Below are 23,353 nucleotides of genomic sequence, written 5' to 3'. Positions count from 1 at the left end.
GCAGTCTAAAATGAACAAACCTAGCTGATATGACTTTTTAAATTACCAGCTATTTTTTCTGTGAAGTGCAGAAAGAATGCATTTTTCTTCACCATCTTAATCAAAAGAAAACAGGTGAAAAAGTTTATTTATGTGGGGAACAAATTACACAGTGGAATGAAATGTAATGCCTGAGTTGCACGCTGTCTCTATGGATCTAGGAAGAGGACCCAGTAACTTGAGCTAACAAGCTGTCATCCTGACTTGTGGGGAATCACCAGACACCAAGACCTCCAATTTCCCAAAATGTAACTGCAATTTGTTGGCTGTCATCTAGTTGGCTACTCCAACAAGATTTGAGTGAAAATATTAGCGTTTGTGCGCTTGGAACCACTGCGCCCTACCAGCAGCTATGTATCCTCTGCATAAAAATACTGAGTTATCCCAGTGTTTTTAATCAAAGAAAGAAGTAGTGTACTATGATAATTAAAATGAGTTGGACATGAGGCTGAACCTTGCAAACTCCACAAGAATCTAACTTTAAATCCGAGCAATAAGGTGGGGTGAGATACTGCTTGGATTTGGCAATACATAAAAGAACCTCACCTAGACAGAGCAACACATTCCCAATCCTTCAAGCATGTTCATCTTTGGGATATGGTTGATGGTGACAAATGGTGATAAAATATGTATTAATATAGGTTCTGTGACACTACCAACATCCAGTGCAAATCTGATGTCATCCAAGGCCAAAAGAAAAGCCATGACTGCCACGATACCCAACTTAACCACGACAATACTGGGTCCACCATAAGAAATGTTTACAGATCTCCCTTTGAATCTCAGAAAACAGTTTGGTCTGTAGTTGTTAATATCACTGGTATTTGCATTTGGCATCTTAAACAGTGGCATAACTATGGCCTTTTTAACTCCTTCAGTGCTGCGGTCGGCCCCCGGCCATCCCACATGACGGTGGGCATGTGCGGAGGACGGCCGGGGGCCGTCTGAACCCCGCCCACTGATTAAAACTCTGCACCGCGGCAGAATTCGCGTTGCGGTCAACGGGTTAAAGCAGTTCAAAATAGTGGCCATGACCGGTGAGCAATTCACAGCATGAAACATCAATGAGGTAACAGCTTGAGTATTCTTCTCACATGGCAAGGATTTAAAGGAGAGCCAGTTTCGATTTAAGTAAGCAGTAAAGTAAGCTCTTCTGTATGGAGTCTGCAGAAGGAAGCCACAATAACGGTCACCAACGATGGTTATGCATCCAAAATCTTGAGATAGAAAATCTTAGAAAAGATTAGCTCTGATGAAACAGACAGAAGCGGGTTTATGTAGTGGCAGTAAAATAATCTTTTCTAAGAATTTTCACTTACTGCATTTAGTTTTGGGAGGGGGCAAGATGGCGTCTGCTAGTCAGATGTGCATGTGAGAGGCTCCGCTTGGAAACCCCGGCATTTTTCGTACCTGAGGTCTCGGCGGCAGTTATCCCGGCAGTTTTTCCTGGGACATTTGGTGATCTTGTGTGGCGCTTGCTTCGGTAGTCCCCCAATGCCATCGGGGGGCTCTAAACGGCAAGGAGCGGCAAGTCGGCGCATTGGCGTGGTTTCCGGTGTGGCTCTCAGCGCTGTGAGGCTAAGAGAAACCGTGGAGCGAGTGGTGGGCGGAGCACGCCGGGGAGCTGCGGTGTTCGGCTGGACTACCTAGATACTATTTGGATACTTCTACGTCTATGGCGATATTTCTGATGGGATACAGTGTATAGAGGCAACTCGCAAGGGAGCGAGAATACTACCAATCTGCATTTCGGATGCCCTGGAGAAAAAATGCGTTTTGCATGGCTAAAGCGGCAAGTAAGTGGCTCAGGAGTGCTGCACAGTTGCTTTACTAATTAACAATTGCCCTGACTGCCCCAACATTTTTTTTGGGGGGATTTGGTGTTGTGGAAAGAACTTTGGAAAGCACCTTCCATGCGCTGTATATGGTCACTAATTAATAACTGCTCCGATTGCCCCGACATTGTGAAAGACGTTTTATTTTTTAGGGGATTTTGGTGCTGTGGAAAGACATTGTGAAAGTTTTTTTTTTTTGGGGATCTGATGCTGCGGGAAGAACTCTGGAAAGCACCTTCTATACGCTGTATATGGTTAAGTAAGTGCTTTGGGTGTGTTGCATTACTGCTTTGAATCTCTGGCTGTAATAAAGCTTCCAGGTCTGCTCTAACTGGGCTATGGGACCGAAAACAGCCCGCGGTGGGAAAACCAGGGCTACTGGAGATAGCCAGGTTGGGACTCGCGCTGCCCTAGCTGCAAAGCTAACGCAAACCAGTAGCAATAAAGTGGACAGTAGCAAGGATCCCGAGATAGACACATCGGCTACCCCCAAAATTCCGCAAATGTTTCAAACCGCCTCAGGGAAAAAGGCTATGATTCCTGTAGCCAGACTTATTGACCCATACCCTGGCGATATTGATGGTGACACTACGTTGGTGGAAACACTTGAACAGCTTGTAGTTTCTCCAGTTTCGCTAGAGAGCTCCCTAATAGTACTGCTACAAGCTTTGGCCGTGATCGCTGATGAGCATGAAGGGAGCGAACATAGTGTGGTCAATGTAGCTAGTGATACTGGGGAAGAAGTAATAGATCCTGTGAGCAGCAAGGACAGTGAATTTTATTCTCTCTCTGAGCAAGAAGATGGAACAGATCTTGATGGTGATTTAGAAGAGGAGGCGGATTTGTCACTGCTCGAAGAGATTACAGAGGATACTACACCTATTGCGAAGTCCAGTAAACAGAGTCCGAATAACTTGTGTGATTTAATTGGCGATACTGATACCATTAGGAAGCGGGGGGCCGCTGAGATCTCTGATTGGGCTTTGTCAGAGTCCGATCCAATGTTTGAGAGCCTGGACCTATCTGAGCAGGCTAGTGGCGGTCTGGGGGCCACTAATAAAGTGTCACTAGAGGAGATCTTTAAGGCTTTCTCGGAACATCGGCTAGAAGCCAGGGCTGAGCATTTAAAAACCCATACCACTTGTCGGAAGCTCCAGAACACTGTTCGACGTCTGGCAAAGACATGTAATGATTTCACGGACAGAATGGTAGAAGCTGAAGGCCGCATTTCCAGGATCAAGTGGCAAAACACAAGGTAGAAATCGCAGATGTCAAGGCGCACAAGGAAGATGTACATGGAAAGCTTGCGAATATGGAGAATCGACTACGCCTCAATAATTTGCGTATTCCCGGGGTCCCTGAAGGGGTTGAGGGGCAGGACATTCGTAAATTCGTAGTTGAAACTTTTTGAAGAGGCATTTCCGGAGGTAAAAGACTGGAACTGGGCCCAGGAAATTCAACGGGCGCATCGATTTCCATTTCGCCAACGACCAGCTCGGACTGGGCAAGCTGTTCAACACCCACGTGCCATATTGATTTCACTAAATAATTTTTCAGCAAGACAAACATTATATGACCTTGCTAGACCTGAGAAAAAGAGATTTGGGAAAGGGACTGAATTTTTTGTACGCCCCGATTATTGCCACTCCACTGTAGAGAATCGGTGGTGGCTTCGCCAATTAATTGCACCATTCCAATCTAAGGGCTTACAGGTTTTTCTTTTACAACCAGCTACTCTAAAAATGGTGTATAAAGGGCAGAATCGATTCTTTACCTCTGAGGCCTCAGCTAAGGAATACCTTAACTCTTTGGGTTGATGAAACCGTGCATTGATCATTCGCAAGCTGATTATATATGTGTACTTATGTGGGAGTATGCACGTAGATCAACCGCTAAATAATAATAATAAAGGATTTTATAGAGCGCATGGCGACGCCATCTCGGCGTGTCCCCGCGCTTGTGGAGAAAGAGACAGTGCCGTGACCTAACAGTCTATAAAGTGTAGAGATAGGTCTTTAGAAGTTTTCTGAACTTAGTTTCAGTTTCTGCCAACCTAATATTCACTGGGAGTAGATTCCATTTGCTGGCCGCTAGCACTCTAAAAGAGCGGCCTCCCAATCTAGCTCTTTGGACACGGGGGATTTTAAGTAGGCCAGTTCCTTTAGAGCGAAGTGCTCTACTTGGCTCATAAGTGAGGGCTAGATCTGTAAGATACTGAGGAGCTTTGTGCCATATGATCCTATAGCACATTAAGAGTGCTTTGAATAGGATCCTTTTTTTTATGGGTAGCCAATGTAGAGCAGCCAAAGATGGTTTGGATGCTGCTCTTTTAGGTAGTCTCAGGACCAAGCGTGCTGCAGTGTTTTGAAGTACCTGCAGGCGCCTAAGGTTTTTTTCGGTGGTTCCCAGGAATAGCACATTGCCATAATCGATACGGGAGGTCACTAACGCCTGGGTCATTGTTTGTCTGGCCTCTAAGGGAAGTAGGTCCAAGGTGCGATTGAGGGTTTTTAATACCCCGAAACATTTTCCCACTAACCTATGAATATGGCCATCATAAGATAGTTTGGGATCCACCCAAATGCCCAAGTTCTTAGCTTCTCTACAGGGAGTAGGCAGTGGGCCAAGACAGGTAGGCCACCAGTCTCTTGTCCAGCTTGCGTCATTCCCTCCTATCACCAGAACCTCCGTTTTGGAGCCGTTGAGCTTCAGGCAGTGCATATTCATCCAGCCTGCTAGGTCCTGCATACAGGCCTTAAAGTCAGCAGCTGCTGTGGTAGGAGCCTGTGATAGAGAGATCAGCAGTTGGGTATCGTCGGCGTATGAAACTAATTCCACACCGTACGATCGCACCACGTCTGCTAAAGGAGCCATGTATAGGTTGAACAAGGTGGGGCTCAGGGCAGAGCCCTGAGGCACCCCTTGTTCTAAGGCTATGCTGTCTGAGGAGAAAGTTCCCAGCTGTACCTGAAAGCTACGGTCGGTGAGAAACGCTTTCAGCCAGCCCAGTGCCAACTCAGTGACCCCGGCTTTGTTTAGGCACTGTAGCAAGATGGAGTGTGCTACAGTGTCAAACGCGGCACTGAGGTCCAGCATGATGAGTGCCCTGATCTTTGGACTGGGTAAGAGTGGTCTGCTTAATTCAGGCACTCTGTTCATCACCACCCCCTTTTCTGAATCATTTTGTCCACCATAAGCGTGGAAGGGTATACTCAGATGTGAGTCCCTTGCTCATTGCACCATCAGGATTCAAGCAAGCCGGGCCGAAGACGCCTGAAATGGCAGAAACCGGTCCCCGGAAGCTTGTTTCCTTCCCAGTACAAGAATTGGCTTGGTAGTTTGGTTTGCCCTGTTCCCATCATGCACTGGGACAGGAACAGACTAATTTGCATATAGCCAAGTTCTGAGCTGGGATGGTGCAGTGAGCTAAAAAACGGTGATGGATCAAGCCCTGATCTTTGGACTGGGTAAGAGTGGTCTGCTTAATTCAGGCACTCTGTTCATCACCACCCCCTTTTCTGAATCATGGTATGTCCAGCATCTGCTCCTAGTCGCAGGGTTTCAGTAGCTCTCAGGAGGGCAGTCTCCATGGAGTAGCCAGGCCGAAAGCCTGACTGAGAAGCGTGAAGGAGATTGTTAGTTTTCAGATGGGCCACTAGCTGAGTGTTAGCCACCTTTTCCGCCACCTTCGCTAAATAGGGTAACAGGGAGATAGGACGTAGATTTTCAAGGGTATCTTGGCTCACATTAGGCTTCTTTTTAATCGGGAGAACAATTGCCTTCTTCCATACTTCCGGGAGTCTGGCAGAGGCAAAGGAGACCTGTAGCACATGCCTAAAGAGAGGCTCTAGTACTGTCAAGCTCTCTCCTAGTACCCTAGGTGGAGCAGGGTCACGAGGGGAGCCCGACTTGATACTTTTGCATATGCTATGAAGGATTTTTGGGGGGGGGCCGTGAAACTTTGTAAGCATACATCCACAGAGCTTACTCCTACTCTTTCTACAAAATCATGTCCAGCAGTCACGTTTCCGAGAAAGTGGCATAGATGTCTTTAATCTTACCAGAAAAGTAGTTAGCGATTTTATTGCATGTTTCCACTGAGTCGTTTTGTCATTAGTTATCACTGAGATCTCCTTAAAATTTTTAAAGAGCTCCTTAGAGGAGTGCTCTGCTTCCCCAATACGACATTTATAATGCATGGCCTTAGTGGTACGTATTTTGATGTTATATTCCTTTTGTGCTTTTTTGTAGTGAGTTTTTATTGTAGGGCAGAAGTTTAGGCGCCATTGTCGTTCTAATTTTTTACAAATGGATTTCGCAGCCTGTAACTCAGGTGTGAACCATGGGGCGGTTTTCTTTCTGCTATTAGGTCTTTTACTAGTACGTATAGGGGCAGTGCTGTCTATGGCATTTAAAATACGTTCTTCTAACCTACTATTTGCGCTTTCGCAGTCCGTGCCCCCTGGCAGCCCTCCTAGCTCGATTATTTTGTTAAAGGCTTCTTGTGAAAAAAATTTCCATTTCCGACATTGGTAACGATTATTATTGTCTTTCTTTGTCTCAGAATCTGATATCCAAATGTGGAAAGGAATTAAAAAGTGATCTGACCAGGGTACCGGTAAGGGTGGCTGAACTTTCACTCCGTTTATGGGTAGGGGAACAATTTTTTAGGTCTAATTGCAGGGCCTGTAGCTCTTGCCTGATGTAATTTGCCTCTTTATCGAGTAGGTCGTCAAAATGGACATTCATGTCTCCTAGTACCATAATTCTGCTCTTCCTTATGGCTAGGTGGGCAGCTGCTTCCGCCAGGCTAGTAGTAAAGTCATAGAGCCTGCCTGGGGGTCTATAGACAAGAATACCCGATATAGAGTGTTGAGGACCAAGTATAATTGTGAATAGACCCGCTTCACAATGGTCAATCTGCAGGGGTGATAGAGAACATTCCAGTGGAGCTTTGATCGCTATTGCAATCCCTCCGCCCCTCCCCTCCTTCCTATCTAGTCTGGAGAGAGAATAACCAGGTGGCATGGCTTCTATAATTTCGGGGTCCGAGTGTTCTCCTAGCCAAGTTTCTGTTATAAATAATAACTGCTAATTACTGCTTAGTTCTATTTTTTTTTATCTAGAGCTATGTTGTTCTAATACGGGACTGTCCGAGCATCAGAGATTCTCTAATACTCATCTAAAGGGTGATAGGCCCTATTGCCTTGGTTGTTGGGTAGGGTCACATGCGGGGGGGAGGGGTGTGTGGGGTGGGAGGGAGTTTCTGAGGGGGTCCACGGGGTATAGCGGTGGGTAGTTTTTGGGTTAAGGGTGTAAAGGGAAAAATGTCAGTTCATAGCATATGCTGTAAGGCTGTAGGAGCAAGCTTATTTTGTATTTCATGTATTAACGGCCTGTGCCAATTCATGGCTCAACTCAGGGTAAATGGCTAGTAACCGTCTGCGTATATGTTCATTTAACGTATGTGGATTGAACAATGTTCTTAAGCGTAGGCGTGTGATGCAGGAAGTTCGGCTAATTAATCCTGACATTATATGTCTTCAGGAAACCCACGTGCCATGGGGTAATCAGAAGATATTGAATGAATTGGACTATACACTATTCGTAGCATCAAGGCAGGCTACTATGAATCGTGGGGTTGCAATTTTGGGTCGCCAAATGATAGCTACCACGGGTAAAACCAAAGCCGATAGTTTAGGACGCTGAGCAATTGCTGAGTGTATTGTTGGGGGGGTCACGACCACAGTATGTACTGTATATGGCTCGAATTTGGACGATACCGAGATCCTTGATTTTTTGAATGTCGAGCTTGCATTGTGGGGTACACCCTTATTATTGTTAGAGGATTTTAATATACATGGTGAGTTTTCTACCTGGGATCCTCAATTCACTAGATATATTGGCCGTAAGCCACATGTTTTTAGAGCATTGCGGCAATTATTGCTCCAGCACGGCCTAGTTGATGGGTGGCCATTGGTTAACCCAGGTGATCCCGGGTATACTTTTTTTTCTTCCCCCCCATAAAAAAGTTTTTTCGGTTAGATACATTTTTTTGGCCTAGATTATTTATTAGTGGTGCCCATATGCAGGTAATGCCACGGATCAGATCGGATCATGGCCCTGTTGTTATGGGTTTGCCTCCTTTTAATATTCAGCGGGCACAGCGGTTATTTTCATTTAATAAGAAATTAATATCCGATGATGAATATGTATGTCATGTTCAAGTATGGGCTCAGCAGTTCCTAGATTATAATAGAGGCACAGCTTCTCAGGCGATGGTATGGGATTGCTTTAAGGCTGGGCTGCGCGGTGAAACTTGTAGTTATGGGTGGTCTCAACAGAGGAAAAAAAAAGCTGATATGGAGAAATTGCTGGTAGATCTAAAAAATGCAGAACATGAACTTATCTTGGCTATTAGAGCACACCGTGATAGTGAATCGGCACAGACTAAGGTTGCATGTTTTAAGGCAAAGATCAATGGTGCCTGGAGTCGTGATATTGCAACTCAGTATAAAGCTCAAAGACTTCGCGGACGGCAGACATTACAGCGTATAGCGATCTTAGAGAACGATCAGGGCTGTTTGGTTGAGACGATGGATGGTATATTGCAGGTTTTTCAACATTATTATACTGAATTGTATGCCCAAGAATATCTATCTCAAGATCAGATTGACCAGTTTGTGTCTATATTTGATTTATCTGTGGTTGAGCCCACTGTTAGTGAAGAGCTAGAAGCCCCCATAACTATGCTAGAACTTGAGACAGCAATTAAGGACCTTGCGCTTGGGAAAGCTGCCGGTCCGGATAAATAGCCTTTAGAGGTTTATCGTTTGTTATTCTCTATTATTAAAGATGATATGCTGGCCACTTTTATCGCTGCTCAAGCTGGCACCCCTCCTCCCTCGTGGGATGATGCGAGCATAGTGGTATTTAAAAAGAAAGATAAACCCCCACATCTTCCGGGGTCATATAGACCATCTCATTAATTAATGTAGATGCCAAGATATATTCTAAAATCCTTGCTAGCCGTTTAATTCAAGTTGTACCATCATTGGTGTCTTATCAGCATGGTTTTCCTCCAGGTAGAAGCTCTGTTAATCATTTGCATCGTGTGATTGCTGTCTTGGATTATGCATCAGCATGTCATAAAAATGTCGGCTTGGTGTTTTTATATGCTGAAAAAGCATTTGATCGTGTGGCGTGGGCGTTCCTATGGGCTATAATGGGCAAAATATGTATAAACGACCAAGGGCCAAGATCTGTGTGACGGGGCAGGAGTCATAGTTTGTTTATATTACTCGGGGCACACAGCAGGAATGTCCATGCTCGCCGCTATTATTCGCCATCTACATCGAGCCATTGCTGCAAATGTTAGAAACTTCCCAGAGTATATAATCAATGGTTGTGGGTGATAATTATGTACATGTCTTAGCTTACGCTGGTGACAATGCGGTCATTACACCTGATCCAGAACAAGCACTATGCGAAATTGAAAATATAACACAAGAATTTGGTAAAGTTTCTGGGTACAAAATTGAATATCACTAAAACCCAGGTAGTGTGTACTGCCGGGCTATGCTCCAACGATTTACGCGTTACCTATGAGGCTAAGTACCTTGGAATTAGAATTAGGATGTCACTCCAAGAGTTAGTAACTGTGAATTGGACGGATATATTACAATCAGTTAAGCGACAGTTGGAAAAGTTGGAATGTCTTCACTTAACATTGGTGGGGCGACGAAATGTTTTAAAGATGTGTATTTTACCTAGGGTACTCTATTATTTCCACTCTGTACCGCTGGAACTGTCGTGTACAATTAACGAAACTGCAATCTATTACAGATAGGTTTTTATGGGGCTGGAAATCTCCTCGTCGGGCGTCTAAATTTATGACATTGCCACTCTCAAGAGGTGGATGGGGAGTTCCGAATTTTGTTTTTTTATAATTTAGCCTGCCTCCTTCAGAATATGAAAATCTTGGTGATTGGGGCGAGACACCGGCATTTGAAAGCCCTAATATTTATTTAATGCTATTAGAATGTCAATCTTGACAAGTGCTGCTACGCTTTCTCGAACCAAGCTATTATAAAAGAACGAGATTTAAGACCGCATTAGCAGCATTTAAAGGGTGGCGGTGGGTACGCAAAATCATTTCTCTTAACCAAATTAATTTCTATACCCCTTCTGATTCAATAGAATTACTCCCTTCTATATTTTGGGATAGCAAGATGCGGACTTGGGCGGATAAAGGCATTGTTCGCTTAGGCAGTATGTTTCATGCTGGCATCCTGGTTACATTTGATGATTTAAAGGAAAAATATGCGATTCCTCAGAATGATTTTTTAAAATATTTACAGCTACGGCATTTAATTTTCAAGCATCGAAGTATTCTACCTACCGGCACAAATGTTTTTCTTGAAGTCTTGAACAAACCGGCCAAGATCGGGATTTTATATGATAGTTTGTTGAGTACGCAGCGCGATTTATATTGATATACAAGAGGGGAAATGGAGTATTAGACTTGGCATTCCTGACCAGTTTGTTCAAGCATAAATCGATATGGCTGCAAAAATTACTTTGACGGCCAATCTACGTTCTCAACATTTTAAAACTTTATTTAATTTATATCGTACACCGGCTAAGATGATGAAGTGGGGGAATATGCATAATGGGAAATGTTATAGGTGTCAAGCCGATATGGTGGACATTGTGCACATATTTTTTGATTGTTGAGTCTTGAAACCATTTTTTGTATCTATTGCACAATTTCTGTCAAATATTTTAAATTTCGATGTGCTGATATCTAGAGAGATGATGATGTTTGGATTATGTAAAGATATGGATATGCTGCCATTGTACTATCAAAATCGATATTTTTAGGGCTCGGCCTACGTCACCCCTGCGTCAGCAGGGGGGCGGAGCTCCGAGCTCCTTTTGTTAGGGGGTTCTGGATAGTGCAGGAATAATTCCTCAGTGCGCGAGATTTTTCAGTAGTTTGTTTTGCATGGTAATTGGTCCGCGCGGTGCCCTGTTTCTAGTAGCTTTCACGCAATAGGCCATATGTTTTTCTGCTTCAGCACTTCCGCCATATCCTGTGTGGTTATGCGCAAGGCAGTGCAATAAATTAACAATTATAGCTGTCCGGGTGCTGCGGTAATAGAATCCAGATGGTCGGGGCGCGTTCACCAGTCTGCAGTGAGTTTTGCGTGCGCGCGTCCCTTTGCCTCCTTTCATGTTTAAGTGTTGGCCTTTCGCCAGATGCCGGCTCGCAGAGGTCTCTGATATTGCCTCTCCCCGCCTGCTCCTTACTGCAGCCCCCACCACTGGAAACGACAGCTGGGAGCTCACAGAAGCCTCTGACATCGCCTCTCCCAGCCTGCTCGTCCTTTCAGCCCCCACCGCTGGAATTGATATTCAAAGCATGCTTTTGATATACATAGATATGCTCTGTTGCAGTGTGTGGTAGATGGCGTTGTGTAGCAGGTGTAGTGTTATCAGTGTTACTTAGCTATGATTGTGCAGCAGGTGCAGTGGCACCAGTGTGGCGTAGCTATCATTGGTGCAGCATGTGCAGTGGTACCGGTGAGTGGTAGCTACCATTGGTGGAGCAGGTGCAGTGGTAGTGTTGCTTAGCTATGATTGTGCAGTAGGTGCAGTGGCACCAGTGTGTGGCGTAATTACCATTCGTGGAGCAGGTGAGGCGTTATCAGTGTTACTTAGCTATGATTGTGCAGCAGGTGCAGTGGCACCAGTGTGGTGTAAGTATCTTTGGTGGAGCAGGTGCAGTGGTACCAGTGTGGCGTAGGCGTAGCTACCATTGGTGGAGCAGGTGATGTGGTACCAGTTTAGTGCAGCAGATGCAGTGGTACCAGTGTGTGGTAGCTACCATAGGTGGAGCAGTTGCAGTGGTAGTGTTGCTTAGCTATGATTGTGCAGCAGGTGCAGTGGCACCAGTGTGTGGTAGATGGCGTTGTGTAGCAGGTGTAGTGTTATCAGTGTTACTTAGCTATGATTGTGCAGCAGGTGCAGTGGCACCAGTGTGGTGTAAGTATCTTTGGTGGAGCAGGTGCAGTGGTACCAGTGTGGCGTAGCTACCGTTGGTGGAGCAGGTGATGTGGTACCAGTTTAGTGCAGCAGGTGCAGTGGTACCAGTGTGTGGTAGCTACCATAGGTGGAGCAGTTGCAGTGGTAGTGTTGCTTAGCTATGATTGTGCAGCAGGTGCAGTGGCACCAGTGTGGCGTAGCTATCATTGGTGCAGCATGTGCAGTGGTACCGGTGTGGTGTAAGTATATTTGGTGGAGCAGGTGCAGTGTTACCAGTGTGGCGTAGGCGTAGCTAGCATTGGTGGAGCAGGTGCTGTGGTACCAGTTTAGTGCAGCAGGTGCAGTGGTACCAGTCTGTGGTAGCTACCATAGGTGGAGCAGTTGCAGTGGTAGTGTTGCTTAGCTATGATTGTGCAGAAGGTGCAGTGGCACCAGTGAGTGGTAGATGGCGTTGTGTAGCAGGTGTAGTGTTATCAGTGTTACTTAGCTATGATTGTGCAGCAGGTGCAGTGGCACCAGTGTGGCGTAGCTATCATTGGTGCAGCATGTGCAGTGGTACCGGTGAGTGGTAGCTACCATTGGTGGAGCAGGTGCAGTGGTAGTGTTGCTTAGCTATGATTGTGCAGCAGGTGCAGTGGCACCAGTGTGTGGCGTAGTTACCATTCGTGGAGCAGGTGAGGTGTTATCAGTGTTACTTAGCTATGATTGTGCAGCAGGTGCAGTGGCACCAGTGTGTGGTAGATGGCGTTGTGTAGCAGGTGTAGTGTTATCAGTGTTACTTAGCTATGATTGTGCAGCAGGTGCAGTGGCACCAGTGTGGTGTAAGTATCTTTGGTGGAGCAGGTGCAGTGGTACCAGTGTGGCGTAGGCGGAGCTACCTTTGGTGGAGCAGGTGCTGTGGTACCAGTTTAGTGCAGCAGGTGCAGTAGTACCAGTGTGTGGTAGCTACCATAGGTGGAGCAGTTGCAGTGGTAGTGTTGCTTAGCTATGATTGTGCAGCAGGTGCAGTGGCACCAGTGTGTGGTAGATGGCGTTGTGTAGCAGGTGCAGTGTTATCAGTGTTACTTAGCTATGATTGTGCAGCAGGTGCAGTGGCACCAGTGTGGCGTAGCTATCATTGGTGCAGCATGTGCAGTGGTACCGGTGTGGTGTAAGTATATTTGGTGGAGCAGGTGCAGTGGTACCAGTGTGGCGTAGGCGTAGCTACCATTGGTGGAGCAGGTGCTGTGGTACCAGTTTAGTGCAGCAGGTGCAGTGGTACCAGTGTGTGGTAGCTACCATAGGTGGAGCAGTTGCAGTGGTAGTGTTGCTTAGCTATAATTGTGCAGCAGGTGCAGTGGCACCACTGTGTGGTAGATGGCGTTGTGTAGCAGGTGTAGTGTTATCAGTGTTACTTAGCTATGATTGTGCAGCAGGTGCAGTGGCACCAGTGTGGCATAGCTATCATTGGTGCAGCATGTGCAGTGGTACCGGTGAGTGGTAGCTACCATTGGTGGAGCAGGTGCAGTGGTAGTGTTGCTTAGCTATGATTGTGCAGCAGGTGCAGTGGCACCAGTGTGTGGCGTAGTTACCATTCGTGGAGCAGGTGAGGTGTTATCAGTGTTACTAAGCTATTATTTCGCAGCAGGTGTAGTACCACCAGTGTGGCATAGCTACCATTGTGCAGCAGCACCAGTGTGGCATAGCTACCCTTGTGCAGGAGGTGCAGTGGCACTACTGTGCCATAGCTACCATTGTGCTGCAGGTGCAGTGGCACCAGTGTGGTGTAAGTATATTTGGTGGAGCAGGTGCAGTGGTACCAGAGTGGCGTAGGCGTAGCTACCATTGGTGGAGCAGGTGCTGTGGTACCAGTTTAGTTCAGCAGGTGCAGTAGTACCAGTGTGTGGTAGCTACCATAGGTGGAGCAGTTGCAGTGGTAGTGTTGCTTAGCTATGATTGTGCAGCAGGTGCAGTGGCACCAGTGTGTGGTAGATGGCGTTGTGTAGCAGGTGTAGTGTTATCAGTGTTACTTAGCTATGATTGTGCAGCAGGTGCAGTGGCACCAGTGTGGTGTAAGTATCTTTGGTGGAGCAGGTGCAGTGGTACCAGTGTGGCGTAGGCGTAGCTACCGTTGGTGGAGCAGGTGATGTGGTACCAGTTTAGTGCAGCAGGTGCAGTGGTACCAGTGTGTGGTAGCTACCATAGGTGGAGCAGTTGCAGTGGTAGTGTTGCTTAGCTATGATTGTGCAGCAGGTGCAGTGGCACCAGTGTGGCGTAGCTATCATTGGTGCAGCATGTGCAGTGGTACCGGTGTGGTGTAAGTATATTTGGTGGAGCAGGTGCAGTGGTACCAGTGTGGCGTAGGCGTAGCTACCATTGGTGGAGCAGGTGCTGTGGTACCAGTTTAGTGCAGCAGGTGCAGTGGTACCAGTGTGTGGTAGCTACCATAGGTGGAGCAGGTGCTGTGGTAGTGTTGCTTAGCTATAATTGTGCAGCAGGTGCAGTGGCACCACTGTGTGGTAGATGGCGTTGTGTAGCAGGTGTAGTGTTATCAGTGTTACTTAGCTTTGATTGTGCAGCAGGTGCAGTGGCACCAGTGTGGCGTAGGTACCATTGCTGCAGTAGGTGCAGTGGCACCAGTGTGGCGTAGGTACCATTGCTGCAGCAGGTGCAGTGGCAGCAGTGTGGTGTAGCTATCATTGTTGCAGCAGGTACAGTGCCACCAGTGTGGCGTAGCTACCATTGCTGCAGCAGGTGCAGTGGCACCAGTGCGCCACATTGGTGTAACACACTCACCCCCACAGACTCACCCCCACAGACTCACCCCCACAGACTCACCCCCACAGACTCACCCCCACAGACTCACCCCCACAGACTCACCCCCACAGACTCACCCCCACAGACTCACCCCCACAGACTCACCCCCACAGACTCACCCCCACAGACTCACCACCACACACTCACCACCACACACTCACCACCACACACTCACCACCACACACTCATCACCACACACACAACCACACACACAACAACACACCACCAGCCGTCAGTGCACGCTTTCACCAGGGCCAAACACCACCAGCCATCAATGCACGCTTTCACGAACCACAAACACCACCAGGCGTACAACACCAGCCGTCTGTGCATTCTTTTACAAGGCACACTCACCAGCAACCGTCAGTGCACGCTTTCACCAAACACACACCCCATCAGCCATCTGTGCACGCTTTTACCAACCACACACCCACCAGTCGTCAGTGCACCCTTCCACCAGTCACACACACCTACAGGCGGCAGTGCAGTCTTTTACCAAGCACACACACCACCAGCCATCAGTGCACAATTTCTACAGGCAGTCACACACACCACCAGCAATCAGTGCATGCATCAATTGTTAACGCATCCACAATTAACTATTGTAGCAATCTCAGTATGGTACACTTTACTTTTAAACATATTCATATAAAGCACAGCATGCCACCATTGCTACAATTCCAATCTAACTCACATAATTCCACTACACACCACATGCACACACTCCGTAACACATGGCGAAAAGACATTGTCATTTACAATGCCATTAGCTCAAACTCAAATAAATCCAAGCCCGATTGCATTTCCAATGCTTGTTTTTTTATGGCTATGTCAGTCACGCGATTATGCATTGCCTCTATGTGGTTGAAGCCTGATGCGCCTTCATATGAGATGTGGCGGGCAAAGTTTTATAATGTATTCCATCTAGAATTTAATCTGTACCGCATCAAATCATTGAAAAAAATTAACAACTGGGGATTAAAATTTGGCAGCCTATGATTGATCACCTAGAAAATGAATGCCCAGACTAGCTAGTAGTAATCCTTGCTGATTTGTTAATGGAATCATTGTTCAATCATTTTTGTCTTTTCCTCTTTTTTTTGGTTTGTTTATGCTATGATTACTTGCTTATTCTGGTGTTCTATTGCACTTGCAGCACTTTATTTAATGGATTGATGTCTATATGTTTTGTATTTGCTCTGATTATGCTATGAACTGAATGATGATAATAAAAAATAATAAAAAAATACTACATTTAGCTTTTATTTTATGATTGTTTGCCATTATGTTCCTAAGGGATTTATTTTGGAACTTGTCACCTGAACAGCTGATTCATTTATTGTTTGGGGAGTTAAATTGCCTTTTTTTTTTTAAACGCCTTTTATTAAAATTGTATTTGCTGCTTGTAAAATATTTCCTTCCATGTTCCCCACTAACTAAGTCGCCGTTGTCAACGGTTCAGTCCCTCTTCACACTTTCAGCGCCAAGACGCCGCGGCATTCGAGCACTTTATAAAATGTATCTTATCTTATTTAAATGTTGGTAAACCACACACTCGTTGAGTATTCCTGAAAAGTAGTCATTGTGCTTGACCAAGTTGACTATGTGGAGCTAACGATACCCTTAGGGCAAGGAATGGTCTTCCCTTGTGGATTTTATCAGCTAAGGTTACGGGGAAGCACAGTCGCCACAAACCTCAAGGCAGTGTCCTCTCTACCCCTTAAACTGCCTAGGGTATTACAAACAGTCTTTTTCATTTATGCATCTTCTCCGTATTCACATTGTTCACTTCTTTTTAGATCTGGCTTTTGAGAAACTTTAGCTGTGATATGAGGTCATTCTTAAAAACAAAAAAACAACATAAATAAAGGGCCTTTTGCACCCTTGTTTTAGATTGGATATGTCTATTTGCGACCCATTTCTGAGGTTCAATGTTGAAATATATTTGCATATTAGAAATAAAAACATATATCTAGTTATTATTATCTAAGTGTTATATATATGTGTCTTAATAAAGATGAATGGTTTTGCAGGATTCTGAAGTTTTTAGAATCTACATACACACCACCGTCCTATATTACAGAGATGGAAAAGGTTGCAAAGCAAGGCGATACTGTGTTGGTGTCTGGAATGAAAACTGGCAGTTCAAAGCTGAAAGCCAAAATTCAAGAAGTTGTCTATAAGGTGATTTCCCAACATTTTTTCTCTCATTAATTTCTTGTTACTTTCGATGACACTATTTAAATGGTATATGTTAAAAAAAACATAGGTGGCTCATCCTTCTCTTCAAGCTGCCAAACTATGGAACTTTTTACAAACATAAGATTCATGGATAATTACCTTATCTTCCGAAGACTACTCGAGTTGGCTCTTTCCCACATAACAACCGTACTCAAACATCTATATACTACATATCCCTCTGTGTATAAGCATTTATTTGGACTACAGTTGTATACCTACATTTGTGTATTGCTTTGTATAAATGTGAATAATCCTTGTTTATTAGAAAAATATAGATATTATATAGTTCTGCTTACCAAATATACATAATACTTATGGTTATATTATTCTATATTTAACATGTGTATATAGGTGACTGCAGGAATAAATAAATCTTCTATCATAACTATCTCTAATTGCTTCACTATTGAATTACAAAAACAATTAAGAACAAAGAAATTAACCTAAAGTACAGTAACACTTGAAAGTCTGAGTTTATATAATATAACTTAATCAACATATCTTCCCATCCTTACAGAAATATACCTTCCGTGTACGTGTGTATCTTTATATTAATTATTTTACTTCTCCAATGCACTACCCTATATCTCGCTCTGCACCTCTCTCAATAAATCCTCTACCTCCACTCGCTGACTCATCCCAAACTGCATTATACTACTCTCTCTAGTATACTACCCTAATCGCATCCTGTATCTCTCTCAATATAGGCCAGATGTATGAACATTCCATTTTGCGAGTCACAAATTCAGTTCTGTTTGCGATGCGCAGTTTGAGACTCGCAAAATGGAATGCTGACACTGTTTACGATTCCCAAAAGGGTTGCAAGGGACTTGCCTCAGAAATATTCATGAGGAAGATCACAATTTCCAACCCTTTAGGAAAGGTCGTCACTCACAGGGACGGTGGCCTGCTGGGGGGGTCAGCAGACCACCATGCCTATGATTGTTTTAAAAAAAATGCAGCCAGTTTTCGTTAAAGGAAAACTGGATGCGTTTAAAAAAGAAAAATGAAACGTTTAGTAAAATTTTTTAATAGCAGGCCACGGTCCGTGGCACTACTGCCTACTCTTGAAAAAATATAAGCGCCCACATTCGCAAAGGGAAAGGGTCCTTTGGAGACCCCTTCCCAATTGTGATTGGTTTATCACCAACTTTCCTTTGGTGGTATAATGTGAATGTTTTGCAACTTCATTTCTGTCACTAAACATTCGACAATGCACTGCAAGTCGCTATTGGGAAGGGACGCCCTTGGCATGCCCCCTCCTAATAGCAAGTCGCAAACCCTATTTTGCGAACCGGTGATGGGTTACTGACACTCAAAATAGGGCTTGTACATGCCACAGACCTATTTAGCGGTCGCAAACGGCCTGATTGTCCGTTTGCGACCACTGAAAACAGTTGTACACGTGGCCCTATATCTCTATCTCCACTCTGACTCATTCCTATCCCTATTTCACTACTATGATCCACAAATTAACCATTTCCCTTCTCTAACCCACCTTGCATCATCTCGTACCTCTTTTACTATTCAGATCTCCCAAACTAGTCTTTCTAAACCTTTCCCTCCGACTATTCCCCTGCACCCCATGACAGGCACCTCAAGGTGCCTGCCACTGGGTGCCGCGGATCCAAGGAGGCCTTGCTTTGGTCCCAAAACATTCATTCCATGTTGAACAGGCTGGCATGGAAACAATGCCAGAAACCATGCATCGTAATCCCAAGGGCGGAAAGGCCCACTGTATGGGATTACAAGCTGTTTCCGACTGGCCGGTGGGCTCTTAGAGCCCGTCAAAAGCCAGCCGGAATGACTGGCCAGTTTCAAATCCGACTGACTGCATCTTTATAAGCTGGTCTGAATTGAAACAGACAATGGCAGTCAGAAAGCCTCCGACCGCCATCGTAATCGACCCTTACATATTTTGTTCGGTAAAACCGCAAGTCAGTGGGAACTTTTGTGGCCATTTCAATGTAAAATCTGCTGATTGTAAATAATAGTGTGCTACCACTTCATGCTTTAGTTATGTATTTATTAAAAGTGATAGATTTTAAACATGATTTAAGAAACATGCCTGCCCCCGCCCTGATGGCAATGCTGTTAATGAACTAAGAGGCAAGTCGAGGGTCATTCATATCCTATATGTGGCTAGATTTGTAATATATATGGAGCAAGCTTAGTCTATTAATTCAAAGAAAATACTTTTTTGTACAGCAGACACGCTGAACTCGCATATTTGAAGGGGATCTCATATGTGATAATGAAGAAAACGGCTGCTCAGTGGATTCAAATATTTGCCCAGGACAACATAATTTTAAACCAGTTTGAATCAACATCATTGCAAGTCGGTCGAGTGGACTATTTAAGTCACTAGGCCTGCAGGTCTAGTAACATTTTAATGATTTTCCGAGGCCTGCTTTGGAAAGGAAACCTTGACAATAATGGGCAAGTCCATCTTTCCTGGGGCCTTGGCACTGAAAGCTTCAAAAAGGAGCACAAAGTAGTTGTGAGGGATTAATACCAACAATCAATACAAGTCGCGGTTGGTTAGTTCCCAATCTAACAGAAAGCAATTCTACAGTTTATTTAACACATTACTATACAATGATCACAAAACTGGTCATCATCATGATTACTAATTTTATTTGTAGTAAGCTGTACTTCAAGACTGATAGTACTATTTTTAAACAAATCACATTCTATATTATATCAAGTGTACATATATACATATTTATCTGTAAACACAGGAAAAACCTATATCTACAATACAATTTCGGAATCGCAAGCAGCATAAAATATGTCACAAAAATCAGAAAATAAGTACATAAAACAATTCTATTTTCACCCCACAGAAATTAGAAACACGGGCAGTGTCCCCCTATTAAATCAGGAGGTCCACTAAGAGGAAGTCGTGTATAAACACAATGGGTTCAAGAAAAATATATGAACCTAACTTTAAACTTGTGTTTAACCAAACAAATACTCAGGTACACAATATCAACACACTCCTCTTGTCGAGAATCAACTGTCGACGCGGACGCGTTTCGGCCTCCAGGAATCTTGGCCTCCTCAGGACAAGGGTGAATAGGCAACCTAAAAATACATAAAAAGAACCTATCTGGTTCACTAGGAATCGTCTCTGTGCTACCTCAGAGTAAAGCGACCACCACCAACATGGAAAGTGCATCATCCACATAAGTGCCAATCACCAAAGGGGCAAAAAATACCAGGTCCTACCCAGAAAGAAGTGAAAGACCACCATTGCTTTTTCACACCGTAACTAAAAAACTAAATGAAAGGTAAGAAAAAACAAACCCATCAACCAAGGGAGCCAAGCCAACACTAAAGGGCTAATAAACAAAAGAAAAAAACCAAACTCAAATTATATTGGACGAAAGGGAAAGACACCACCACCAGAGTGTTGAAAGACAGGCAACTTACTACTATTTCAACCAAAACTTATTGTCCAACGGCTGTCCAGAGCACACTCAATCTATGTGTTAGAAGAGTAACAAACAACGGGCTAGTTAACCAGGAGGCATTTCCCACTATGTAAACACAACGATAGTTACAGCACTACAAACACACTGACCACTATATCCTCTTACCTGGGCCGTGCTTGATCAACAAGTGTCATTATTTCACACGTGGCCAATAGAGACGCGGACTACCCTCCGCTTCAGGCACTTCTTAAGTAATCCGCTTTCCCTGTGAACAAAGGGCACTCCCATAAGAAAATAAACTACTGCCACAACCTCATGACACTAAAGAAATGTCTTGGCACTAAAAGGCAGTGGTAAAACCAGAGCAGCCTATGTGTAGAAAAATGCATTCTTGTTCATCTAATGTTAAAGAATATACTTACTCAAAGGTGTTTGCTTTGTCCTTATTTAATGTAGAATCATGTTACTGTGTTCCAGCAAGGTTCCCTTATCGTTTTACATGGTTAGGGTTTTTCCAGTTATGCCATTACTTACAGCATACCTATGCCTTCTGCTTTAACGTAGATTGTTTGGGACATTCATTGAACTTAAAACAGTTTCCACTATTTTCAAACAGAACGTGTAAAGTATCTTTTCATTCATGTAAATTTTGGGGCCACAATGCAGCATGTAACTATATCGGGAGGCTTAGCACTTTGACTTTGCAAACCAGTTAAACAGCATCAGGTCTTATTCCAGGATATGAAGTTGTAAAAGTATCTATAATGTAGTAATTGGTGGAACCAATGCTAATTGAGAAATAAACCCCTCTTTTCGCTAGGCCCTTTGAACATTGTGTATACGAAGAATGTTTTAATATTATTATTTTTTTTTTTGATTAGGGGTGGTTCTAAAATGTTGGGTACCACATGTTGGTCATTTCAGAACATCTTTCCTTGATTAGCAGGTATGGGCGAAGGGTATTGATTGGTACATATCATTTGCTTTACAGACCTCTTTCAGGCCTTAAACCATAACAGTGTTGTGCAAGAGCTTCATTATAAGATCCTCCTGAAATTTGTAGTGCCGTTGAGTGCTTTATCCATTCCACTAACCTCATTGTTCTCGGGGTTCTGCCTACATTTCTCCTTGAAAGTTGCACAGTATTTTTCCCCCTCCTTCAAATTTTATGTTTCTGCTACGTTTACAGTCACTAAACACTGGTTCATTCACTGCATCAGTCCTGCTGGGCATATTGGCTCTGTTGTATTTTGCCGCATTGATAGGAATCTGATGGTTGGTGAAAATTGTCCTATTAAATGCTGCAAGCTCTAAAGGCTAATTCAAAGAAGCCAGTTGACTAATCGCAAGGTGAAGGCCCAGTGTTTGTTCTTGTAGTAGGCCCTAGGATTTAGCTGGAATCAGAGGTATTTAATTAACCAGACAACTAACATGATTGACTTCTGCACTCATTCAGACCTGAAATGAGTATAGTAATTTGAATGTAGGTCAATACGTTTTGCCAAATTTGAGGCATCTTTGTAGGTTTGTATGTATTTATGTTATATTTGTATGCAACACACTTAGGCAGAAAGCAGGAGAGTCATATCAAGGGTCAAAAGTAAAGATATTGTTAACAAGTTATTGGAGTGTTAGCTGGTTTCTTAGAGTAGAAGTAGACTCTTGCTTCATCGTTAGACCATTATTCAGTTCTTAGGAAGAGATTCAACCAACAATAAAACTTTTAATGATACCTAATGCAGAAAGTTGTGTTCCAGATTCTTGATATTCTCACAAATTTTCATAGGCCAGTACATTTTATTGTTTCGAACTAGTGGTTTGGACTGATCGTATTAATATCATGTATTCATGAATAGTGTTTTAAAAATGTATGCGCACCTTTCATCTGTACCTACCTATCTATCGCTGTGTTACCGTGCATGTTTTTATCATTAACATGTTACCTACTTTAATTTACCTTCTTTCAATGTTGCCTCTCAATGTATTAGTTGACTACTAAAGAGAGGATGGATAAAAGTGGTGGAAAAGTGTGAAAAGCACGGATAACGCAGAGATGAACAAAGAAACCTTCTGATAGATTTGTTTATGTGCTCGAAATGTAGAGAAAAATATAGAAATGCGTTTCCTCCAACCTCTAAATTTCTACTCCCGGTTTCTCTTTCTCAGAATGTGCCCCCAGCAGAAGTCCGACTTCTCATTTTGGAGAACATCCTTCTTAACCCAGCATATGACATTTACCTGCTAGTGGGCACATCAATTCAATACAAAGTGCAGAAAATAAGACAAGGAAAGATTACAGGTTTGTTTTATGCTCGTTTTAGTCTGCATTGTAGGAGCAGTTCAGCTATCAATACCTTTGGAGTGTACACATAAAATACAGTAAATAGGAGTATACCTGTCACAACGTCCTTCTGGGACATGCCCAATCTTCAGAGTACAAATTGCAGAAGCAGCATGGGCCGTGGGCCCTCTTGGCCATACAACTGCCACCAACGTTTTCAGTGTCACTCAGTGGCGAGAGTATGAACCCAAGGAAAAGGGGAACTGGACCAAATAAAACAACTATAATAATGAAAGGACACAGGATCCACGTCTCCCTGGTAACGGCTGGCTGGTGGGATGTCCAAGGGTCTTGAAGAGATGCAACACTATTCTTATGCATCTTGGTTTTTCCCTGTGTATCCCAGGGTTGAGTCACTAAGGAACACCTCAGACTGGTCGATCTTAACAGGAATGATACTCCTGCATAGAGTGGCCTAATGAGGCTTAAAATAGTTAAGGAATAGCATTCCAGGGGCCTAATAAGCCTCTGGGAAGGGTATACAGATAAAAGCCTACAGTAGTATGGCATTAATTGTGGAATATAAAAGTTTTTTGAGGGACTTGGCTTTCTCTGAACAGTTGTGTACTTATTGAACACTGTTTGCAATGAGGTTTCCCCTATATATGCGGTTGATT

The 23,353-nt window shown here is 44.0% G+C and overlaps 1 protein-coding gene across 1 annotated transcript in view; it reads left to right on the top strand.

Annotated features, from left to right (window-relative positions):
• The window catches only part of NUP210 (nucleoporin 210), a 524,741-nt gene that overhangs the window by 112,168 nt on the left and 389,220 nt on the right, over nucleotides 1–23,353 (top strand). Inside the window, exons 5-6 of the mRNA XM_078661451.1 lie at nucleotides 16,751–16,901; nucleotides 22,562–22,694. Coding sequence (XP_078517577.1) covers nucleotides 16,751–16,901; nucleotides 22,562–22,694 — 284 coding nt within the window. The remainder of the gene's footprint in view (nucleotides 1–16,750; nucleotides 16,902–22,561; nucleotides 22,695–23,353) is intronic.

This window comes from Lissotriton helveticus, chromosome 9 (genome assembly GCF_964261635.1).
Source record: "Lissotriton helveticus chromosome 9, aLisHel1.1, whole genome shotgun sequence".
NCBI lineage: Eukaryota > Metazoa > Chordata > Amphibia > Caudata > Salamandridae > Lissotriton > Lissotriton helveticus.
This window is presented reverse-complemented; position numbering and strand designations above follow the sequence as displayed.